Source organism: Felis catus, chromosome C1 (assembly GCF_018350175.1).
Source record: "Felis catus isolate Fca126 chromosome C1, F.catus_Fca126_mat1.0, whole genome shotgun sequence".
NCBI classification, from domain to species: domain Eukaryota; kingdom Metazoa; phylum Chordata; class Mammalia; order Carnivora; family Felidae; genus Felis; species Felis catus.
The window spans coordinates 82,790,135-82,815,113 of record NC_058375.1 but is presented as its reverse complement, the minus strand read 5'-3'; the positions used below and the strand labels follow the sequence as shown (position 1 = coordinate 82,815,113).

The window sequence follows — 24,979 nt, the reverse complement described above, 5'->3', positions numbered from 1 at the left end:
TAACTTCTTAATCCATTACAATCTGCCTTCCATGATGTCTAGCTATATTTACTCATAAATTGCCAATGACTCTAAGTTGTATAATCTATTGCCTACATTTTAGTTCTCATCCTACTTGATTTCTTTGTGGTATTTGTATCAAGATGTACATCCACATCTCCTTTATTCAAATTTCTCTTTTCCTCTGTATTTTTCCTGGTTGTTCTCTTCTCTCTCTGATCATTTCAAGGATTTCTACACCTTAGTATTAATGATCTCAAGGTTTAAGTCTTTTTCCTTCTGTCTTCTCATCCATTCACAAGACTCCAACCACCATCAGCATGTGAACAACTCCTCAGCTACACTTCTAAAATTTCTCTTAAGATCCAGATTCCTGTTATCTCTCAACCAGATTCTTTCAGCTAGATGTCCTAAAGGAACTTCAAACTCAGTGTATCTGAAGCTCATTTATTATTTTCTCCAAAAACCCGCTTCTCTTGTGTTTCCTCACTTGGTTCATGAAATTGCTATCCCCGACCAATGGCAAAACACAGAATTATTCTTGATTTTCATTCCCCAACTCCAATTTCTTGAAAATTTTTAATATTCTTCCTTAAAATGAACTTGAAGTTCTAGATTTACACGTGCACTCCTTTACTTTAGGCCTTTCCTCTCTTTCAGATTGGTCTCCTAGTTTGCACTGCCTTATCCTACTTACCTCCACAGACATATAAGGAATTATGTTTCTAAAACATGGATCTAAACATACAACCTTTCATGTTTTCTGTTGCCTAAAGAATAAGGCACAGAATCTTTAGGAAGCTGACCCAAAACTTTATCTGAACTATTCAGCAATGTCTCCTGCCTGCTCCCTTCATAGGTCATATTTTTCTTTTCCTATTCCCATCATGCCATGAATTCCCATTTTTAGAGTTCATTCCTATATATTCCTCATTCACATGTTATTTCACAGACTTACTCCAGCCTGTGTCATTTTGAGAATCCTTCAAGATTTCAAACTATAATCATCTTCACTATTGTCTCCCCCTTTCTACACAGACACACACCCATGCGCGCACACACACACACACACACACACACACGCACACACACACACACGTTAGAAGTAAATTAAAGTAATCACTCCACCATTAAGTTCCCATTCACTTGTACACACTTCAGGTTAAAGCACATTGTTTGAGGTTGTTTTTATGTCTGCTTATTATACCAAAATGAAACTATTTTTTTTTTAATTTTTTTTCAACGTTTATTTATTTTTGGGACAGAGAGAGACAGAGCATGAACGGGGGAGGGGCAGAGAGAGAGAGGGAGACACAGAATCGGAAACAGGCTCCAGGCTCTGAGCCATCAGCCCAGAGCCTGACGCGGGGCTCGAACTCACGGACCGCGAGATCGTGACCTGGCTGAAGTCGGAGGCTTAACTGACTGCGCCACCCAGGTGCCCCCAAAATGAAACTATTAAGGAGCGCCTGGGTGGCTCAGTTGGTTGAGCATCTGACTCTTGATTTCGGCTCAGGTCATGATCCCAGAGCTGTGGGATTGAGCCCCTGTCAGGTTCTGCACTGAGCATGGAGCCTGCTTATGATTCTCTCTCTCTTTCTCTTTCTTTCTTCCTACCGCCCCCCCAACTCTGCTCCTCTTCCCTGCTTACACACTCTCTCTCAAAGAAAAAAAGAAAGAAAGAAAGAGAGAGAAAAGAAAAGAAAAGAAAAGAAAAGAAAAGAAAAGAAAAGAAAAAAGGAAAGAAAAGAAAAGAGAGAGAAGAAACTATAAAGCCTTCTTCATGTTTAGTTGCAGGGTGATTGCAAATGTTCAATAAAAGACATTGGTTAAGATTCAGTAGCTTTTGGTAGTCCCACAAATCCCTTATCAGAAAAAGGATAAAGTAATAAGGAATAGAATTATTTATGTCACCTTTGTGCTATCAACTGTTGCATGGTAAAATCTGGGAATATTAGCAACTGAAAAGGTATGAATAAAGTCATCTTTGTAATGTTGGACTTTGCTTTTGCCCAGACCTCCAAATACCTAATTAGGTGCTGCTGCATCTAGTTGTTAATTACATAACCCAGTAAAGTTCACTGCAGTATGCTGGTTTTTAAGTGAAAAAAAAGGGCAAAATTGTAAACTGTCTAAATTTAGCAGTCCTTTGGGTACTTTTACATTTGTTGAATATTGCAAAAGTAAACACCCATCTGTTTTTAGTACTAATATGATTTTGTATATCAAGCAGTTTGAAGATTTTTCCCCCATGCAAGCTTCATCAGCTGTTTTATCAACAGTGTAGGCTCTAGGCACTTTCGTAAAGTTGAGTTGGGATAAATGAAAGATCCTTGTCAAATTGGTAATCATGAAAGTATTCAGAGTGAAAGGGAGATCATATTTTAATTTAATTTCAGTGCCTCAAGATATTTTTCCTTACGGGCTATATTACCATTCTCTGTTTACATATCCATCTTTTAAGAAATCATAGCTACTCTTAATACATTTCAAATCAAGCTTTCCAGGATCTGGGTGATATATCTCACTTCTTTCTGCAAGAGTGTCTTGAATTATATGAGAGCTTGCTCATTGTGACATACTCAAATGCTAAATGATTTGTAGAGGGATAGAGATATATTGTAATCCCAAAGTCGTTTATATATTCTATTGAATCGGACAAATTTTAGTGCCCTAAGTGGTTATAACTTGATTGTAAGTTCTTTGAGGACAAAGTTGCTGCCTTACTCTTTTGTAATTCCCACATTTCATGGAAAGTTTCAGGTTAATTCTTAGGTACTAAAGAAAAATTGACATTTTCTTACTAGAAAGTCCATGAATTTAAGGACTTGTCATACCTTTCTAAAGGAAGATGGCCAGTGGCAATATATTGTATACAAGTTGCCACAAAAGCATGTGTCCTGGCTACCTTGACCACAATTCATCGGGCCAGATATTGTATCCTGAGCAAAAAAAAAAAAAAAATGGCCACCTAGACTAAATAAAAAGAGGTCAGCAGCTGTCAGGAAGTATGGTGTTATAACTCCGGCAATAAAGTCACTATATAGTGGATAGTGGCTAACTGTATAATTTAACAATCTTTTGAGGGGGTTGTTTTTGTTTATTTATTTTGAGAGAGGGACAGAGAGAGAGAGAGAGAGAGAGAGAGAGAGAGAGAGCACATGAGCGGAGGAGAAGAGAGAGGGAGAGAAAGAATCCCAAGCAGGTTCTGCACTGTCAGCGCAAGCCCTTCATGGAACTCAGATCCACGAACCATGAGGTTAATCATGACCTGAGCTGAAATCAAGAGTGAAATGCTTAACGGACTGAGCCACCCAGATGCCCCTAATTTAGCACTCTTAATACAAGCAACAGAAACATTCTGGCTGTCAGAAGTGAAAAGATGATTTATCAGCAGCTACAAGATGTCTTACGTAACCAGGGAAGGCAGGAACATAGGCTTTGAAAGGGGGCAAAAATGAAAGGGGTGCAGAGAAGGGGCAGCAAGAATTGTCCAGCTTAAATGCACCCTCTACCAGTGCTGGTATCTCCCACTACTGCCATTGTTGGATACTGTCAGGAGACACTATACCCTATGCCACTACAAATAAACCTTAACCCCTTTTCTGGTTGTCAGATTACAATTTTGCCTGGAGCTTTATTTGGCCATGCCTAGATCACTTCCTTATTTTTAGTTGCCAGGGAGTAAAGAGAAGAAAACTCTCTTCAGTGGATTACGTAGTGGGGACAGCTTCTGTGTCCTACTGTACTTCATACAGTGGGAATTTACCACAAAATAGAAAGGGTATAACATAGGAAGGACAGCCAAAAAAATAAAAATAAAAAATTTTTCTGTTTGTATTGCATCTTCTGTTCTGTGTGCTTGATTTTGAAACATACAGATTTTATAGTAGGTGTTAGAAAAATTGAATCGGAGGACCAAAAAGGCAACATGTAAAAAATGAGAAAGTAAGTTGAAGTAGAAATGGAACAATGCTGAGAAATAAGAGCAGATTTATTAGTACTAAGGAGTTTCTAATCCTTAAAGCAATAGACGACAACTCTTAAAGGAACAAGAAAGTAAGAGCTGCTCTTTGTCACTGGCTTCTCTGGTGAGTCACCAGAGCTACTGTGTATGCTACAAGAGAGTGAAGGCATCCCAGACCCTAGAAGACTGGCTCTTCCTCTACCAAAAACATTTCACTTACTTTCTTATATCTCCATGTACACTAGTTATAACTCCCTGACAATGGTGGGAACCTTAGCATGGTTCCTTTTCTCAACACCAGAAAGACTTTAAAACAGAGAACACACACACAGACACACACACACAAACATACACACATCTTATGATAATATACTATAATAAGCCATGTACTCTTATAAATAAATAAATTGGTAATGATTAAGCTAGGTTCTGATTGCTCAAAATTTGGGGTAAAATCTAGCATCCCTGAATTTTATATCAAGAATTTGTAAATATCACACTTGCAAAGGTCATGTTTAATATCTTCCTCATCCCCTATTTTCACACAAAGACTTTTCAATGAAGTCACCCCACTTTTAGTTATCTCCAAATCCTTTGCAGCTCAAAGTGGGAAATTAGTCCACAGACCTGGGAAAACAAACAAAGGCCTAGATATTTCTTTTTAGCTCTTGCAGCAGCCGTAGGAAGAAATCCCTTAAGGAACTGTACCAACTTGTTATGGATGAGTTCCCCTTAGCTGAAACCATTCATTGCCAAGGGATTGAGGTTTTCTCCGCTACATTATTTAAAATTGCCTCAGCAGTAATTCCTTCTTGCTTAGATTTCATAAAGTTCCCAGGACAGAAGCATGACTTCCCTAGACTCTCTTCATCCTAAATGTATCAGCATTGTGGGTGCTTCAGGGCAGAAGGCTGTTTTACACTAGTCTCCTCCCTGTGTCACTTAATCATTCACACCAATGTGGGATTATAAAGATAGTGAAGTTTTGTGCTTGTGGTTGTTTTCTAACTGTAGCACTGGAAAACATAGGCTAAGTGAATAGACCAACAGATGTATAAAATATCAATTGTTACACTGTTTACACTAATGCTTTGCATTAAGAAAACAAATGACAAGCTGCCTGAAGTCTGCAAAGAATAAAAACTCCTTATTATACACTTAAATACTCACTTGCCCTTATCTAAAATGAATCCATACACAGTAGTGCAGGCAACTGCCTGCACTTCATTACCCACTGAAGTCTTTTTAGTGTGTTCTGAGCAGTGATTGGGAAGCCTGCTGAGTTTCAGTTTGGCTCAGCTGGTCCACAATTTTCAACCCCTACTGGTGGTATCAGCAAAGCATGTGCATAGCCTATTTCTCCATATATTAAGATTTTCCAGGTTACACTGTATAACCTCATTAATAAACAAACTATGAACAATCACTTTTTGCATGATAGATAATACTAGCCTTTGAATTCACAGAAAAATAGCAACTCACATATAAGGAAAGATCAAGGTCTTTGGCGGGGCCGGGGGGGAGGTCAGTATAAGTAATTCTAAAAAAATCTATTTTCAAAAATATTCTAAGGTTTTTAGTAAATAATCTTTAATAAAGAAGATTGTAAAGTATCTTATTTTCTGTGTACTATAGCCAACGTATTGTTCTTGTAAAGCATTTGTGTGCCTGAGAAGACAGACATATGGAGCCTGTGTCAATCTTGATTTGGGAGAAAAAGAGGATGATAGAAGCTAATACAAGAGAAAATGAAATGGAAATATCCAGCCTAAGCAAAGGAAAATCATTGTGAATCCCATAAGTGATCAACAAGTCCTGGATCAATTATGGATGCAAACAGGGCAACCGCAGGTCAATTCAGGCAGCTGTCAAGACTCGAAGAGGTCTAATCCAGAAAGAAGTGGGCAAGGGATAAAATGCATAAATGCAATAATTCAGACAAACAGAATGGATTATGAAAACAAAAGCAGACTTTAGAATAGGGTATTGGAGACTCAACACACCTGGAAGAAGTTTCCAGATAACCTCTTCATGTTGTTATTAAGTGGGTTGTCATTAATTGGCTTTATCAACAAGAGACATGGAACTAGGGTAGGAATTAGTCTATACACAGATTTACCTGGCCATACTGCCTTGATGGTAGACCTGGCTTTCAGACACATGGTGTAATCTCCTTTATCCATGGACTTCTGCACAGTCATTCTCAATGTTCCACATCACAGTGGTAACTCAACAGGTTTGGAAAGTAGGTATTTAAACTAATCTTTAAGAATATTCTGAACTGTCTAGACAGAGGATACCCATCATTATGCCCTACCATGTCCCTTAAAGCAGTCTTTTTCTAGAAAAAAAAATAGCCCTGCTTCTTCATATAGGGTCCTTTTTTACTTGGAAGCATGTATCGGCCATTGTTGTCTGGACTAGGCTTGACTCTTTCAAAGACCATCCAGGAAAATTGGAGTTAAGAGATTTATTTGGGTTCAGCTTAGTTTTCTTGAGTATCTCTCAATGAGATACCCTGAGGTATATGGTCAAATTAGTTTTCTTCTTCCACTTCCTCAGAATATAGCCTAATCCTATCACAGGGAGATTTCCAAATCCAAGTAGGGAGTTGGTGTATCAGTTGAGGCCTCCAGGAACCAGAGACATAGAGGGAATTAGGAGTATGAAACACTTAATGAGGAACAATGCCTATGAAAGAAAAGGGGAGGAAGTAGGACTGGGTAGGGGGAGCAGCCACACCCCAACAGAAGTATGAGAAAAATCTTTGCTAGCCCAATGGGGAGCTCAAGTGCAAAGATTGGCACTAGAGGAATCTTGCCTTGGATAGAAATGGCTGAGCTCTTGTACCATGACTTTGCTGTTGTTGGCTGGGGACTCCTCACGAGGAGCGTGACCTCAGCTTCAAACCTGCAGCCAACCTGAAGGTGTAAGCAGTTAGAGGATGTCAGCTCACTACACTGTTGGCGACTGGGCTTGAGTCTTTTCCTGAAGAGGATATAAGTGGTGTATGCCTGCTTCTGCATGTATTTGGTAAGAACACTTCAGATCCTAGTTAAGTCACCTGAGCATATCCACACATCAGTTTTGGTGAAAGGTTATGTGATTATTCAGTAATTCAAAAAGTTAACCCCTTAAATTAATCTGAGCTCTTCTTCTTCCCCTTCTTCGTCCTCCTTCTCCCCTTCTTCTTCCTCTTCCCCTTTTCCTGCCCTTCCCCTTCCCCTTCCCAATGTCCTCATCCTCCTCCTTATTCTCCTTTTTTGGTATTTTGGTATCATATGGGATTCCTGGAATAGAGATATGAGACATTTACACAATAAGATAACAATAGTATTGTGAGGAAGAGTCTCCCTAAGACACTCACTGATAGAATAGCACATGGAACTGTGGGCAGGAGATGTTCATTGACCCATTTTTTGGGCAAGTACATCTTTTCCAGCTTCATTACCATGATGACGTAATGTGGTGGGTTTCTAATTTAGATTAGCTAGTAAGACCAAGATAATCCTAGGAAATCTGAATCTGACTCCCTGGGGACAAATTGTGGAGGGGAAGATTTGAAATTTGAAAAGTTTTAAGAGCTGATCTCCATTAGCACTGCCAACTGGGAGTAAAGAAGTGAGCTGGTGGAGAGGTAGCCAGAGAATCAGCGGGTCATCAGAGGATAAAAAGAAAGACTCAAAGAATATTTGGCCATTGGGAATTATCTAAGCAGTATATGGCAATTCTTGTCCATTTGTTAAAAATTCAAGCTTCTGAGACTAAGTTTGTGGTAATAGGAACTCATACTAGGAACATTAAAGGAATGGGACATGAAAGAAATGCTGTCTGAAAGGAGGAGAAACAGCATAAACACTGTCACAGGAAATGGCATTTAAAGGACTAAAAAAAGAGAGGCGCCTGGATGGCTCAGTTGGTTAAGCATCTGACTCTTGATTTCCGCTCAGTTCACAATCTCACGATTCATGGGACCCAAGCAGGGCTCTGTGCTGTCAGCGCAGGGCTCCATGTCACAAATCATGAGATCATGACCTGAGCCAAAATCAAGAGTTGGAGGCTCAACTGGCTGAGCCACCCCTAATTCTTCATATTTTAATTCAACACAGTGTTTATGGTCTTTAGTGTCTCAGACTCTATGTTAGGGAATCAGATACAAGAGTAGGATACACCCCTTAAAAGACTAATATTCTATTAGAAAGAAAAAAAAAGTGGATGATGATTAAATATTGTGATAAATGAAGGAGTAAAGAATGTTATGAAAGCATTTAAAAGGGAGTCATTTACTCATCTGTCCTGTACTGAGGTAGGATGGGAGGATTGGTCATGGAGGGCTGCCCTCGGGGTGTCTATCCAAGGGACAAGAGGTGAAACATTCTGCATAAAAAGATAACAAGAAAGAGAGGCCTGAAGTGAGAAACAGAATGGAGAAGGCTTTATGTGTCTGGGGAGGAGAGAACACACAAGCAGCTCTATGTCATCTTCAGCTTAAGGCACAAATAGAGAAGAAAGAATGTATATTACATATGAAATGTTTTATACACACATACAGTGCCTGTATATATACTACCACATTTTATATTCACATTATTTGTTTGTTTTATGTATTTCCCCCCCTAGATTATGAAGTATTTTTTGTTTTGTTTTTAAGACTAGGGATAGTATATTATACATTTTGGATCACCATTGTCTAACATGAGGTATAATGCATCTGTTTATTAGGTTATCCTGGACCCAATAAATTTATATTCCATTTTCTTCTCAGTAAGTAGCAATAAGAAAGTCAGTGTTAATTCATGCAGTGTGAGCTCTATGGATTCAACAGTATTTGTTGAGAGCCTATTATGTGCCAAACCCTGTGCTACAGGCTCTGAAATAATCTGAAATGAGAAAGCATTAATATCTCCTTTTTTATACTTACATCCAGCTTGTATTTCATTTATATGTCTGCCTTTTTTTTCCTACTAGACTCTGCTTTCCATGTTCCATTCATCTTATTCTCCAGCACAAACCAGTTCAATGCCTTGTGGTCAATGAATATTTGTTGAAAAAATAGAACCCACATTGCCTAGAATACCACCAGCGTTCCTTTTATTTAATTTATATTTAAATGCCCTTAGAATTTTTTTAATGTTTAGTTATTTTTGAGAGACGCAGAGAAGGGAAGGGGCAGAAAGAGAAGGAGACAAAGAATCTGAAGCAAGCTTCAGACTCTGAGCTGTCAGCACAGAACCCAACATGGAGCTTGAAATCAGGAACCGCGAGATCAAGACCGGAACACAAGTTTGACGCTTAACCGATTGAGCCACCCAGGCGCCCCTAGAGTTGTTTTTTGTTTTTTGTTTTTTAATTTTACAAGAAATTTGTGGCTGTGTAATTTACCTATAATAAAAAGAACACATTTAGTTGTAGGGTTTGATGTGTTTCGGCAGATGTCTACACCTGTGTAAACATTATAGTCAAGTTATAGAAAGTTTCCATTACCCTCCAAAAATTTCTTATGCCTCTTCCCACTTAATCCCTCCCCTGCACCCTAACCCTAATTCCAGCAACCATTGCTCTGATTTCTATTAGCTTACTTTGTGTGTGTGTGTGTGTGTGTGTGTGTGTGTGTGTGTGTGTGTGTGATTTCATAGAAATGTAAGCATACAGCATTTAAACTCTTGGGTACTTCTCTAACTGAACATAATTTTTTTTAATTAACTATAAATTGTTCCAGGATTCAGTAGATTAATTTCTTTTTATTACTGAATAATATTCTAACATGTGGATATATAACTATTTGTGTATTCATTCACATTTTAATGAATATTGGGTTGTTACCAATTTGGAGCTTTTTTGAAAGAGTTGCTGTGAACAGTCATGTGCAAATCTTTGTGTGGACCTGCTGTCATGTCTCTTGGATATATAATTAAGAGTGGAATTTAGTGGGTGGATTGTATGTGCATGCTTGCCTTTTTTAGGAAATTACCAAATGATTTTCCAAGGCGATTGTATCATTGTTAGAATTCTTAAGTCAGGAAAACCAGTTCAAAGAGAAGACATACTAAACCATACGTTCATTTAAAACATCCCATTCCCGTGCACAATCTTTGCATTTAGTAATAATTCTACCTGGAGTAGTTAACTCTTTCTGTTCTATTCTATTGACATAGAAGGATAAATACATCAAGTTTGCCTATTACTCTGAAGCTACATTTACTCTTATAAGTATAAATGAAGTAGAAGCCTTTTATAGTTCTGGTTTACAATTGATGGCTGAATTTCACTTTAGGGAGCAATTTTGTTAAAGAAGATGATGGTTTAGGACATGATAATGGGAAAGAAAATTAAGAAGGTGAAATAGATACTCAGATTGATCTTCTGGGCCCTAGTTCTCTCTGTCAGAGAAGTGGACATAATAAAAATGCTAGCTACTTCCTAGCATTCATGTGAATTAAGACTTAGGAGTTCCTTCGTGGAAAGCATTTATAACTGGTAAAATTTTTCAGTGAATTCATTGAAACACCACCTTCTAAGAAAGCCACTTTGACGAGAATTGTACGGAGTTAAAATTACCAGGTAAATTGGAGAGAAATGTTTCTCAAAGTCAAAAATTTCACTTGTAATTTAGCTTATCAAGACATTCTCACAATCTCATTCTCTAATGCTTGTTCTTTTGTACAGGGCATGAAACCAATGAGATTTGATGCCCTAGGAAATTGGTGGAAATGCCTGTCCTACAATGGAGAGGTCATCTTAGGGATCTCAAACACAGCAGGGTATATCATTTATAGAACTCCTTTTATATTTAACTAGAGACATGCTAGTTACTAGATTAAAAAGTATTATCTTACAGCTCAGATAGAAAAGTAAGCTTTAAAAAAATTTTAAGCTTTAAAGTCACAAGAATTAGAAATTGCTATCTTATGGCCCAGATAGAAAATGAAGCTCTAGGTTCACCAGGGGTCCTCAGTCGGTTAAGCGTCCAACTCTTGATTTCGGCTCAGATCATGATCTTGCAGTTATTGAGATGAAGCCCCACATTGAGCCACACCTGGGGCTCTCCGCTGACAGTACTGAGTCTGCTTGAGATTCTCTGTCTCCTTTTCTCCCTGCCCCTCCCCCTCGCACAAATGTGTGCGCGTGTGCTCTCTCTCTCTCTTTCCCCCTCAAAATAAATAGGTAAACTTTTAAAAAATTAAAAAAAAAGAAAATTAAGCTTTACAAACAGTTTTTGATAAGTGGCAACAACTGCAGCAAAGTCTACTCAGTGCTACATTTTCCTGTTGCAGTTGTTGTTTGGTTTTCATAAGACTCTATTCCAGACTGTATCAATTGCCGGCAGACACAGGGCTGCTCCCCATTAATGTTGTCAAAGAGGCCAAAATTGTCTCTAGCATACTTTCTTCCACTCTTCAGCACTTCACAGGTTTGGGCTGGTAGCTTATCACCTCATGCAGTCCCCTCAAGAACACCATGTGCTTCCCTGGGCTCATCACTCATTCCTTTCAGGGCTTCAGTGATTTCTTCTCTTCTCACACACTTCCATCACAGAAAAATTCATTCTGTTGCCTCAGAGTTTTCTTTGTGATCACATGAATAACAAAGGTGTTGATAGGGGTTGAGGAAGTATACATGCAAACACACACAGTTGCTGTGGGAGAGATTGCAAATCATGGTCAGGGATGGGTATCATTCATATCAATAGGAAGAACCAATGAAGACCTGAGGATCTAGGTAGACTTTTTATGGATCAGGCAGTTTTCAAAGTTAAGCTGTTCTTTTTTTGTATCATTATCCATTATTTTTCTTCAGAATTATCCCAGATTTGCAAGAAAGTCTTGGATCTCACACTTTTAGGTATTATCGATCAGAAAATGTACTCAGGTTTTTCTTCAATCTAGACATAGTCTATATTTTGATGGCTATATAAAGAAATCATTGGAAAATGTACTGAGTTTTTATTCATTCTTCTTTCATTGACCCAACGATCTTTTGAGTGTCTGCAATGTTTTGTGCCTAGAAATAGAAAAGAAGTGCAGAATTGTTTGATTTTCTTTCCTTGTGCTGGTGTGGATAATGTTAATGTCCCAAATTGTCTGAAATAATAATGCCTTTGTGTATTTCCTATCCTGAAGATTTGGGGGGAGGGCATGAGAAATTGTCTAAAATTTATGCATTTGAGATTTTTATTTATTTTTTTAATTTTTTTAAACATTTATTTATTATTGATAGAGAGACACAGAGCTTAGCCAGGGGAGGGTCAAGAGATGGACAGACACAGAATCTGAAGTAGGCTCCAGGCTCTGAGCTGTCAGCACAGAGCCCGACGCAGGGCTTGAACTCACAAACTGCAAGATCGTGACCCAAGCCAAAGTCAGATGCTTAACCGACTGAGCCACCCAGGCGCCCCTAAATTAAGATTTTTTAGAACTGCCTTTAATTGATGACACCATCTGATGTTGTCACTAGAAAATGAGAAGGTCAAGATGCAGAAACACTATTAATTTATGCTTTTAGATCTCAAATATTTAATATCAAATTGTGAGGAAACCAGGAAAGTGTGAATAGTTACAATGTGTCCTTTAATTCCCCAAAGTGTGCAGGTTCATTTTATCATATTATTAGCCTCACCACACTTGTAGTTTTATTAGAACATTCCCTGTTACACCTGTCAAGCCAAAACTTCAATTTACTGACAGTCATTACTTTTTACAATAATATAAGGCAGAAGTTGTTTTTAAAATTTCCAGGTAATCAAATTGTGTTTTAGTTGGGTATGAGAATTACTTAGCAGCTGGCTTGGCTGAGTAAGAACACAAGAAGTATCTTAACACCATGAACCTTGCTCATAGAAGTATAGGAGGGTCAAATAGTGGTATCTCAAAACAGATGACTTAAGTAAATAATGGTACCAGCGGACCATATGTTTAAAAAAAAACACTGAAAAACTTTGAACAAATTCCAAATTGTTAAACAATGTGTAAAAGACATTCCACGTATTCACTTAAAGTATTCAACTAGTAAGAACGAACAGAAAAAGAAGTATGACAGATGCTGAAAGTAAATTATAAAGACATGGTGGTCAATAGTATCGAAAGCCACTTAGAAGTCTGTATCAGATTATTAGTGTTTACGCTATTGGAACCAAATAATATTTTGTATTTGTTTCAGTAATTCTTATCAGGCTACTTGCCATGTATTATGAAATTCAAGTGATCTTTAAATTATTGTCAAATTCTATCTTAAAAAGAGCTTTCACAAAGGACATGCAATTCATATCATCTAGAGTTACTGTCATTTCTAGGCTAAGTCCCATGGAAATTCATAACTTAAAAATGAAAGTCACAAAGATGCAACTGCCTTCATAATGCCAATGCAGCGGTTATAAATATTTCATGAACATTGCATGGGCAGGGGCAGATCTCCATTTTCATGAGTTAGAATTTGTACAGCTAAGTCTCCAGATTTTACTATTCATAATGCACAGTATGCCCTGTAGAGCATTCCATATAGTGCTTTTTTAATATTTATGTTTAATGAAGAAATTACTGTTCTGAAAGAGAACAAACCAAATCACAGATTTTTTTGTTGAAATTATGAGTTTTGCTGAATAGAGACAGTAACAATCAACAGAAATTACCTCATTGCTGTATCTTACTTAGCACATAAACGCATAACTTTTAGAGTAATACAAAATGACAAATCAAGACACATTAACGTAAGTGAAAAGGTTCTTTCTAAAGGTTATAACATTAGAAATCTCATCTTAAAAGAATTTGAAAGGTTAAAATGCAAAGAGCAACTTTCTTACATATAAAAATACTAATTACAAATGATATACTTGCCTGCTGTTTCATACTTTAAATATATGTCTGTGTTTTTCTGGGTTTTTCTTTTATTCAAAAAACATTTTAACTTGCTAAGATAATATTACCAAGCTCAATAATGAATTGCTATTGCATATTTTAAGGTAATTTATCAAAGTGCATTATCAGTACCTGTCAGAATAAATTTTGCACTAAAAGTAATAAAAAAAAGGACTATTGTGTGTGTTGAAATCAAAGAACATTGCCACAGCTAAGTTATTTTCAATGGAAAGGATAGGTGATTGCCCTCTAAATGATACTTGTCCCATGAGAAAATAGAAGCCTGAAAAATCACAGGAAACAGGCACAGGAAAATGTCTATTCCGTGCTTTTAAAAATGAGCATTTGATATTTTATTTCATTTTTGTCATTGATCAATTCTTTCAAGTAGATCAATGTTGAAGAGTGCTTCACAGATCTTGGTAACATTTACAAAAGTAAACTAAGTTCCTTATCAGCTCATGTATAATCCAAAGCTGAATTATTCTGTATTAGCATATACTATATATCATAATTAGATTGATTAGGAAGTCACAGATTTTCTTTTGAATATATTTCAAGACTAAGTCTTCTAATAATGAAAACAATAAGCTTCAGATGTAATGTCATTCATCTGGGAATCAGCAGCTTAAGTATTTTTTATTAGGTTTAGGCCAATGAGGTCACTGGAAATTCTGTAATATTTACTGAAATTACCACCAGAAGTTGATGTTTTACTCCTGATATTATTTAACTGGTAGTAGAAAACACTTTTTTCCATTTGGTTCTTTGTAATTTTATTTTCCAAAGGCTCCCTTGAGGAATTTAACCTTTATGTGATGAATTTGCAGTTCACTGGAAGTGTGTTAACCTTAGTTCCCTAATGAGTCTAGGTGTAATACTGAGGCAGAATTGAGAAATATATCATGTAGCTCATTGTCAAGTTGGATTTGTCTTGCACGTATCCACTTTGCTGTTGTTCCAGTACACATTTTGATCACAATTTTTTAATTATGTTCTATATTTAACTGACCTATTTGAACAGGATCCAGAGCTGGTACGGAACATCTGTCGCTGGGTTAGGCAAGCTGTTCAGATTCCTTTTTTTGCCAAGTTGACCCCGAATGTCACTGATATCGTAAGCATCGCAAGAGCTGCAAAGGAAGGTAAGAACTAGACTTGCATCAGTTGTCTAGTTATGGAAGTATGGGCCTGAAGTATGTAGCCAGACTAAAGTATATCACCATCCACAAACATATGTGTATATCTTTGTCTAGAGTTTAAGAAAAATACTAAATTGAGCACTTGATCTCACAAATGCAGTAGATTCACACCTGGACTCATGCTAGTAACTGTACTCCAGACTTTGGCCAGGGAAAACAAGAACATTTATAATCTTTCTTGATAAACACCTGCTCCACACACAAAAAAATTTTGAAACAAGACCATGGTCACAGCAAACCACTCCAAATTAAATGACCTTGTAATGTAACAATACAGCAATAGCATTTGAACATCTAATGAAGTTAAAAAAAAAAAAAAAGATACCAGCTTCCACAATATCAAATTTCTTATAAGTTCCCTTTCTATGTGATAGGGCCTAGTACACTGCCTTAAACATATGTTCAATAAATACCGATTGAACACATAAATCATGCAGTCAGTGAATGATTTTATAAATCATATGTGCTGTGCCCTATCCAATGGAAGCTGCATCTTGATTTGCAAAGGTATTGCGAACTACCTGGAAAATAACACCAAACACAAAACATTTGGCATCTATAAATCTGTATAAGAAATGGAAAAATGAATTGGTGGTAATTAAAAATTTGTATTTCTAGTATTTTAAGCATAATGGTAGGAGTGAAATTAGTGAAGATATCTGAGGGGAGGAAATTTTCTTAAGAGAAAGTAGAGTGTGCATTTTCCTGGGTTGTGTGGGTTTGAATGGGTTTTGACCACTGTCCCTTTCAAAACTGCAGGTAAATGATGAAGTGTTTTTCATAGGTGGTGCAGATGGCGTTACAGCCACCAACACTGTCTCAGGTCTAATGGGATTAAAAGCCGACGGCACACCCTGGCCAGCAGTGGGCATTGGGAAGCGGACTACATATGGAGGAGTATCTGGTAGGTGTTGCCCTCTGCTTGCATTTTGCTTCCTTGAAGGTTGCTGAAAAATCAGAGGTCATGTTGCAAGCAAGTGTAGCATGTCTTTTACGATCCCAAATTCTTATTACTCATTGCTGGTCAAAATTCCTAATAGTTATGACAGATGGTACAGATCGAGTGTGAAGGCTCAAGTGACTGATAGCAGAAGATAAGAGAATATCAAGATAGGATCGTGTGTGAATTCTATTCTCTTGTATTCTACGCTTTCCTCAGAACTTCTCATTGTCACAATTGTCTTGTCACTTATTAGTAAAGGCTAACACTGGGACCAGCTAAGAGAAAAAAAAACATAAGCACCTGATTATATCTTTTTCATAGTCTGAATTTTTCCCCACTTTTCCTAGAATTTTGAAATCTCCTATCTTCAAAAAATTTGCTTTCATAACTGTCCCCCAAAAATTATTGAAACTGCATTTGTCGCTTTAGGTAAGAAGACATTTGCAGACCTTACACCTTTGCATATCTTTTCTCATCCTCAAACACTTGCGTTTAAAACAGAAACAGAAGTTTTAATCCCAATGTGTCGCTCAGTAAATTTGCCCTGTGCACTCTGTTGCTGTGACAACATGAACTTGGTCTTGCAAAGACAATGCTGTAAGGTTCTTGACTGTACTGGTATGGGGATTAGTCTCCTTGGTGATAGAGACAGTGGTAAATATACATAATATAGCAGTGTCCCACTGTTCGAGAAAAGCATTGCTGAATCAGACCAAAATATCCTTTTCGAAGAGGCTAGATAGACACAAATAAAGCACTATCCATGCTGAGGTATTATGTTTTGAAAGCATGAAGTATGTCTATGAGCCATGATTTTTAAAAATTATATTCTGCTTTTAATTGAATGCCATTCCCATTCCCATAGTGTCAGAAAGAGGAGAGCTGACGAGAAGCTCCTGCTCAGGGTCCAGACACAACTCTCTTTTATCAGGAGCTATCAAACAGAGCCTTAAATATTATTGTAATGCAGAATAACGTGGACTGCGTTAGCATGTGCAGCAGAAAGAGAGTCAAGAGACTCCAGAGTTGGGCTGTAACGTGCACTATGTTTTCTGTCAGCCCATTTCAATTTTTCCAGCCTGCCATGTTGACAGCAAGAGAATAAAGGAGGTCACAGAGGGTGCTGAACATTAAAAATTAATAAAAGAACTATTGCAGTAGTATTTTATATAAGTAACGCCGTTCATGTTTTCTCATTTAAGCTGCAATTTCTGAATATTCTCCCATACTATAACTCAGTCTAATAAAACTACAAAATTACAGCATTAGAAAAAGTCTTTTGTGTTGTAGTCTTTAAGCATACACATACTGGAAATTATAGCATTACCTGAAAACAAGTTCAGCTATACCTCAGGGCCTGTTAACGTTTCCATGAAACTCTATTTCTAAGATTTATAAATTCATATCTAAATATTCACTTGGGCTATAAGCTCAGCTAAGCCTGGGTGGAACTTTAATTTTAAACAACAAAAAGTCCCTAACATTTTTAAGGACTTGTACCTCATTTCTAATAGGTTTTATATTAAGTCCCTTCACATTAAACCATCTGTTTTGAAAACAGCCTTTCTTCATATGGACAAAATTGATAGAATTTTCTCCTTTAAAGCAATGTTTGCTTTAATTTAAAGGTAATAGAATCTGAAAAGCGGTTCAAACAGGCAATAATAATATATTTTAGTACAGAAGCAAGTTCTATAACAGAGTACCTTCAGAATGAGTTATAACAAAACCTAGCCTAGCAAAACTGTGTTAAATATTAATGGCTTCAAATTTTAGGAATGATGGAAATATCTAAATGGCTAAACACCATTCCTAGTTTTATCAAATATAGCTGTCAAGACTTCAAAGGCTGCTTCAATATAGAATATCATATAAAATATGCCAGATATTTTTGTATGATTAAAAAAATTACCACAGCACAGCGCTAATACTTCCCAAGTATTCTCTCACAGTGCTAGAATGTCTACTTTTAGAAGAGCAGCTTGAATCACAGATTTGTTTTAAGTGAAAGCTAAAAAGTATTAAATTTTGGATCGCCACCTGAAATACAACTCATACTTACCATTGCCAGGGAGGAATATTTTTCCCCTTCAATATTCTCTAGCTTTCTATTCTGTCTTTATTATTTTTTCTCAAAATAAGACTGCTGCTGTTTGACATGAAGGTTTTGTTTTGTCTAAATGGGAAAATAATCAGGTACTTGAGGTATTGCACATGCTATAGAAAAATGGTCACATTTCTGTAATGTCCTGTTAAAACATTAGCTAATAAGGGGCAGTGACTAGCATTGGGAAGACAGAAGCTCAGCTAAGAAATGTCAGTTGAATTACTTCAAATATGATTAGTTTGGATTCTAGAGTAATTTATTTTTTTAAAAATGTTTATTCATTTTGAGAGAGAGGGAGAGAGCAGAGGAGGAGCAGAGAGAGAAGGTGAAAGAGAGAGAATCCTAAGCAGGCTCCATGCTATCAGCACAGAATCCAGCACAGGGCTCAGTCTCCAAAAATGTGAGATCATGACTAGAGCTGAAATCAAGAGTTGGATGCTCAACTGACTGAGCCATCCAGGTGCCCAAAGGGTACTTTAAAGCAATCCTTTTCAATGTAAATGGTTTCCAACTCATGAGTGGAAGTTTAATTAACTGTAATCAACATTTTAAAAAAAGTCAGATAAAGGGGTGCCTGGGTGGCTGAGTCAGCTAAGTGTCCAACTCTTGATTTTGACTCAGGTCATGATATCATGGTTTGTGGGTCTGAGCCCCACATCGGGCTCTGTGCTGACCGTGCAGAGCCTGCTTGGGATTCTCTGTCTCCCTCTCTCTGCCCCTCTCCTGCTCATGCTCTGGCTGTCTCTCTTTCTAAATAAATAAACAAATAAATAACCTTAAAAAAATAAAATAAAATAAATCAAATAGAATAAAAAACAATGTCATAATGCTTTGCACACAGATGGTATAAACATTGCTCAAACCTCTTGTTCAGTATATGTATATTTTTATATTATATTTATATATACATATTTCTATACTGTACATATATACAGTATATATGTATATTTCTATACTAGGTTATGATGTAAAATTCATATTTTATTATGTTTAATTGCAAAAAAGTTGGAAAGCTACTGATTAGAGGATGGTCTCTTTATTTAATAAAAGAAGTCATTAAGCCTCTAGAAGTCATTAAACAAAGTTACTTGCAGTTTAAAATTTTTATCAAGAGGGAGAGTTAGGATCTCATTCTAGGATCTCGTCCTTAGCTTTGTTATTTTAGAAAATGCTTTTTTACAACTCATCTATAGGTGAGTGGGTGGCATAGGGGGCAAAACATATGAACCAAATTCATAATGGAATGATTTATAAACCTGCATTTCAATTGGAGAAATACCTGGCAAGATTCATGGTCTGTGAGTCCATTAAAGGTTGAATTATAGAATTAAAAGTGATTTCATAGTGAGAACAGTATCAAAAGAAAGTTTATTCAGTATTTATAAGGGATATTTTCATGAAACCAAGGTGGCTAATTAAGTTCTTTACCAGACAATTATTTCTGTCTAAATTACTACCTTTTAAGAATCAACATTCTCTATCTCTCTTTGGGCAGTAGAGACTTTACAGTGCAAATTGTTACCACCTAACTGTCCTTCTTCTGGAATCCGTGAAAAAAACTTTTTGAGTAGATTATTGTTTTGTTTTGTTTTCTGGCAGGGGGGATTCCTTGGTTTTCTTTATTTCATTGTGAGAACCACTGATCCATCAGTAACATTATAAACTCCAATCCCTGAGTGGATTACTAATTATTTTTCCTAGTTTTAGTTTAGTTATTTTTTCTGGTTTAAGTTTCAAATTTTGACCTTTTCCCTGGCCTTGTCCACAAATGATGAAGTCATCTTAAGATAGCCCCTAACTCCGTGATTACTATCACCTATGTAAATGGTGTCATCCAGCTGTGGTGTGACATTTTCACAGTTAGTCTTCCCTGTGGTTAAGATTCTTTTAGGCATGGTTAAGAATGAGTCCTGCGTGACATAACTAAAGATACATATTTCTTGCAACTGATTTCATGAGGACAGTATTTATTAATTTACAGCTGCATTAGGAGAGGTAGTAATCTATTTCAACGGGATAAACTCATTTGAAGGAGTTATTCCTTGTTGTATCTTAGGTGCTTCTTTCTATTAATGGGGAATGGGCATATTTTTAGGTTTCTTAATATTATTCCATTGTCCTATATATATTTTGATTTTTTAATACATATTAACACACACAAATACCTACACATAGGGAAAAGATCTGAAATTTCTCTGCAGAAGGCACTTTGAAACAATGATAGATGCTTTAGGCTTAATTAAATTCACTTCCTACAAGCTTAAGAAATTAACTCATTGTTTTACATTATTTTATTTGCTACATTTGTTCTGTTTAGCCAAAAAAAGGAAATTCTTGTTCTCAGTTTCAATTTTGGAAGGCTTTTTGAAATTATTGTCTATGCCAACTTATTCAGTTAAAACAATAGGACACATTTTATTTGATAGTAATACTTATAAACTTTACTACTGATTTCTGAATAATTCATCAAGGGTGGCCTTCAAGATTTGCTCTCTACTTCAGGAATCCAAATTCACTAATTACCTATAGGATATTACAGATTTAAGAAATGATTGTGTATTTCTTAACAAGCGACAATGGCATACTCCATAAATGCCCTTACATTCTCAAATAAATAATGAATGATTTGAAATCTAGCTATGTGGGCTATTGGACACTGAACTCTTGAGTTCTTATAGTTACAAGCCTCCTAAAGGTGTTTTCATTGTAAAACCAGCAAGGGAAATACCAATAAAAGAAGGTACAAGTTAGAAATTTGCTAGTAATTTGTAACTCTGTGCTAGTATAGGGCTGGAAGTGAGTACAAAAGTATTTAGCTCAGAAAACTTGCACAAATATGAATCAGTATAATAGCTTCAAAAGGAATCTTAACTCTATACCTCATATTTGATGTTTGTGCCTAACAAAGTTACTTAGTCATGAATTGTTGGGACCATACAGTGACTTAGCAGCATTGAACTCAGCTACTGGGAAATATATAAATGAAAATCCAATATAACCCATTCCAATCATAAACTTAAACTTATTTTGATGTATTTATTAGTATATTGTTGAAAAATGAAGATGACAAAACATATAGTAGATTGAACACCCACAAGTTACATTTTGCTTTAAATATCTATTTACACACATGCAAGCAACTAAAGATTTTGGCAAGATTTCTTTAAGTTCTTACACTATACATCATGAAGTACAGTATTGGTATTTTTTATAGGAAGTAGTTGTTAATGGCCTGGAGTTTTTTTCTTGTCAATCACATAATTAGCCATGCATAAAATCTTTCTAGAAAAACACACCTACTCACTGTCATAAAATCTCAACTATCTATTGTAACCATCTTTATCAATAAGAACTTAGATTTTAATACTGAAATGTCTAAAACACCCTGATAGATAAAGGTAACATTTAAATGAGTAAGAAAAATGCACTGATAAATTATTCCAAAAAGAATAATTAAAAGGAGAACCTTTCACTTTATACTCACTCATCTCTTGTGTGTGTGTGTGTGTATGTGTGTGTACAAAATAATGCAAAAAATGTACTCTGTTATTCACATAAATATTCTTAGGCCATCACAAGTTTAACTGATCGAATTATTAAAGACCTTATTATATAAATATACTACTATATTTGCAGAACAGTCGAAGTAGGCATATCAAATAAAGATGCTGAATTATAATTTTCATTATAAATTATCAGTTTGTTTGAGAGAAGCTCACCATTAGAACTATTCTCATTTAAATCATGCTCATTTGAATATATTTATGTACAGATTGACAAAGAATCCCCTTTTGCATTATATTGCCTTTCCTGAAGCCCGAATTTCACAGTGTTTGGCTGTCGCTGGTCTGTGCAGGAGATCAGAGCCCTAATAATAGATTTTTGACGGTGAGCTCGCCTGCTACCTGCCCTACACAAATCCTCACTGTTCATGTTTGCTTCATGGCAACAAAGCAGACAGAAGGAAAATGCCAAGTGCTGAGTTTGAGGTACAGCCTTGCCTTGGCTTGACATTTCAGCAGAATAGCAGTTTATGAGATGCATAATTTTTCATCTGGGACTCAGCTGCCATATTCATAGACGCTTACAGCTCATCGACGGACTGGAGCAAGGGCAAAGGTTTAAAGCATAGATCAAGGTCTCCATTCTTTTCTTAGGTATTTTAAAATAACTGTTGTCCTGCAGATAAATGATAAAATCAAAAAGTATTTAAGAGCCAACAAATTCATGGCCATGTGGATATTATATATGTTTTCTGTTGTTCAAAATTAGGAAAATAAATTAATGTCTGTATCAGCTTTTAAGAAAATATTCGATAGACTTTGTAAACCAAAGGACTCTGACAAACATATTAAGAAAACTTACCTTTGCAGCAGTGGTAATGAATTATTTAATTTCTTTCCTGTGTGTGTGTGTGTGTGTGTGTGTGTGTGTGTGTTTTCTATAAAGAATGAGTTCAAGCTTGAAATTAATCAAAAAATGTTCTATTATGAAAGTAAAACTAGAGAGTATTGTGTCACTGTTTAAGCTTGAATTTAAATATTCACAGATTCATGCATATCTACTGTACTAAAAAATCAGTGTAGGTACACGTCACTGACTGTTTAATTTAGAACTACACATCTCTGTAAGCTTCAGAAACAGTTCACCATGTCACAGTCTCATACAGAACAATGGTACAGTACATTGGATTAATTAAAGAAGCCTTGCAGAGAACTGAGTTCTCAGTATGTCAAGATTTCAGTTTTATGTTAAATATTTTCTAAAGGCCAGACCCTTAAATCTCAGGGGCTGTACCAAGCAGTGAGCTGTGAATTTAACCATAGGCTAACTGCTAATGATAAGGAAAAGAGTCCTGGTTGAGGCAGCTGTAATACAGTCATTGGATTAGGCTATCAATCACTCTGCTCCCTAAGGAAAAGGGGAAGAAGACCAAACAGTGAAAAGGGAAATTAGGAAAGGAGGGCATGACTAGAATGAGATTCCTCCCCATCCTTATCCATTCGTCGGTTTAAATCCCTAAGCATTAGACCAAACTCTCCAGCATTGCTCCGACTATAAAGCCAACACATTTATCCCTAACATCGAGAGAACTATTAAAATGTCATTGGCTCTCAGTAGCTGAAGATCTCAAAACCTGCTGGAAGCAAATGCCTGATTACATAATAAAAATGAGATTAACTCTTAATTTTTAGACTTAAGGTTTATATGTATAATTATGTTATGTATAAGGATTTATGTATGTCGGTAAGAGAAATATTCTTATGTAACTTAAAACCTGGAGCCAATTTTTACTTATGGAAGCCCTGTTATGAGGTTCCAGTAGATCAATGGTTCTCAAACTTAATGTGCCCCAGAACCTAGAGGACTCATTAGAATACAGATTGCTGGGCCCCTCCCTAAGAGATTTAGGAGGGCCCGAGAATCTGCATTGAACAGTAGATGAAGAAAGGTTAGAGTCATTTTAATTCGAAATTCTTATTTCCAAAATAGTTCCAAAGGCTTTTATTAGTGGTAAAATTAAAGAATCATGGCATTCCATAAATAAATATAGAATCTCTGCCCACTGCTACATATCTGAAACAAATAGTAGTAAATAGGATTGGAATTCGCTCTTAAGAAAAGTAGTGGAAAACAATATTTGAGGTCTCATAATAGAAAGAATGTGGCACTCCATTTAAGATTAAGTGTTTCTAGTTATAAAATAAATAAGTCATGGGGATGAAAAGTACACTATAGGGAATATAGTCGATGATATTGTAATAATATTGTATGGTGACAGATGGTGACTACATTTACGGTGGTGAGCATTGAGTAATGCATAGAAATGTCCGATCACTGTGTTGGACACCTGAAACTAAGATTACAGTGTATGTCAACTACAGCTCAATAATAGAAAAATTTAAAGATTAATTTTTATGCGAAGAGAACCCATTCTAAGTGCCATTTAATAGTCCTCTGAAAAGGAAACAGGTGTCAGAGGGAGACAAGGGTAAAATTAAGCTCATGATTGTGAAACGTCTTTTCCTTTTGACTTTGTGCAGATACTAACACATTGAATAATAACAGTTCTCTCTCAAGATAAGCACTTACATATCAATGAATCTAGTTATTTTCTCAGACCCTTAACTGTAGGAAACAATAGTATTGGTAGCTTCCTGCTTTTCTCTCTTCTTTTTTTCCTGTCATCCCTATACAACGCATCCTTTTATCAATAGAAGGTAAGAGATAACATGTCGTGGGGGGTGGGGAGGAAGCTGTTTCAATGCTGTGTTCCTGCCATTAACATAGTTATACTATGCCCTGAGAGTTTCCAGAGTCATGTTTATAGCCTGTTGGTGATACTGTTTGTCAATAATGGAAGCTGCCTGCAGCTTTCCTGGATGATGAGTGTCCTGATGTGCAGCCCCAACAATTTAATACCATGTGAATACCTTATAGCAAATTACACCCAAAATTCCAAAAGGTTCTTCAATGTGGGGCATAGTGAATCCTCAAGAGATCCATGCAGTATCTGATGCTCGAAGGTACAGACTGCCAAGATGATACAGGACTGATGATAAAGGAAGGGTCATAATAGAGAAAAAAAAATGAATCTGATCAGGCCAGTTAACTTCACTTGCTATGTTTTTGTAAAGTCTAACACTTTAATTCAATGTGTGTACACTCATTATTTCAATGTTCTTCAGATTTTTATGCTCACAAATATGCCACATTAAAAAAATATTAACTATGTACCCCTCATACGTTTTAAGTCAACCTTATAAATTTTAGCCATAAGTTTAAGTGATAATAAAAAATACAGCTTCCCACATTCTGAAAATATTAATTCTTAAAATAAAATTGCTGCATTACTCTTTTAAATAAACCTAGTAGAATTGAAATAGCTCAGTGATTTTATACTCATCA

The 24,979-nt window shown here is 36.3% G+C and overlaps 1 protein-coding gene across 3 annotated transcripts in view; it reads left to right on the top strand.

Annotated features, from left to right (window-relative positions):
- The window catches only part of DPYD (dihydropyrimidine dehydrogenase), an 869,175-nt gene that overhangs the window by 628,516 nt on the left and 215,680 nt on the right, over positions 1-24,979 (top strand). For all 3 annotated transcript variants that reach the window (XM_045036245.1, XM_011284844.4, XM_045036247.1), the window contains 2 exons: positions 14,843-14,963; positions 15,805-15,924. In XM_045036245.1, coding sequence (XP_044892180.1) covers positions 14,843-14,963; positions 15,805-15,924 — 241 coding nt within the window. The remainder of the gene's footprint in view (positions 1-14,842; positions 14,964-15,804; positions 15,925-24,979) is intronic.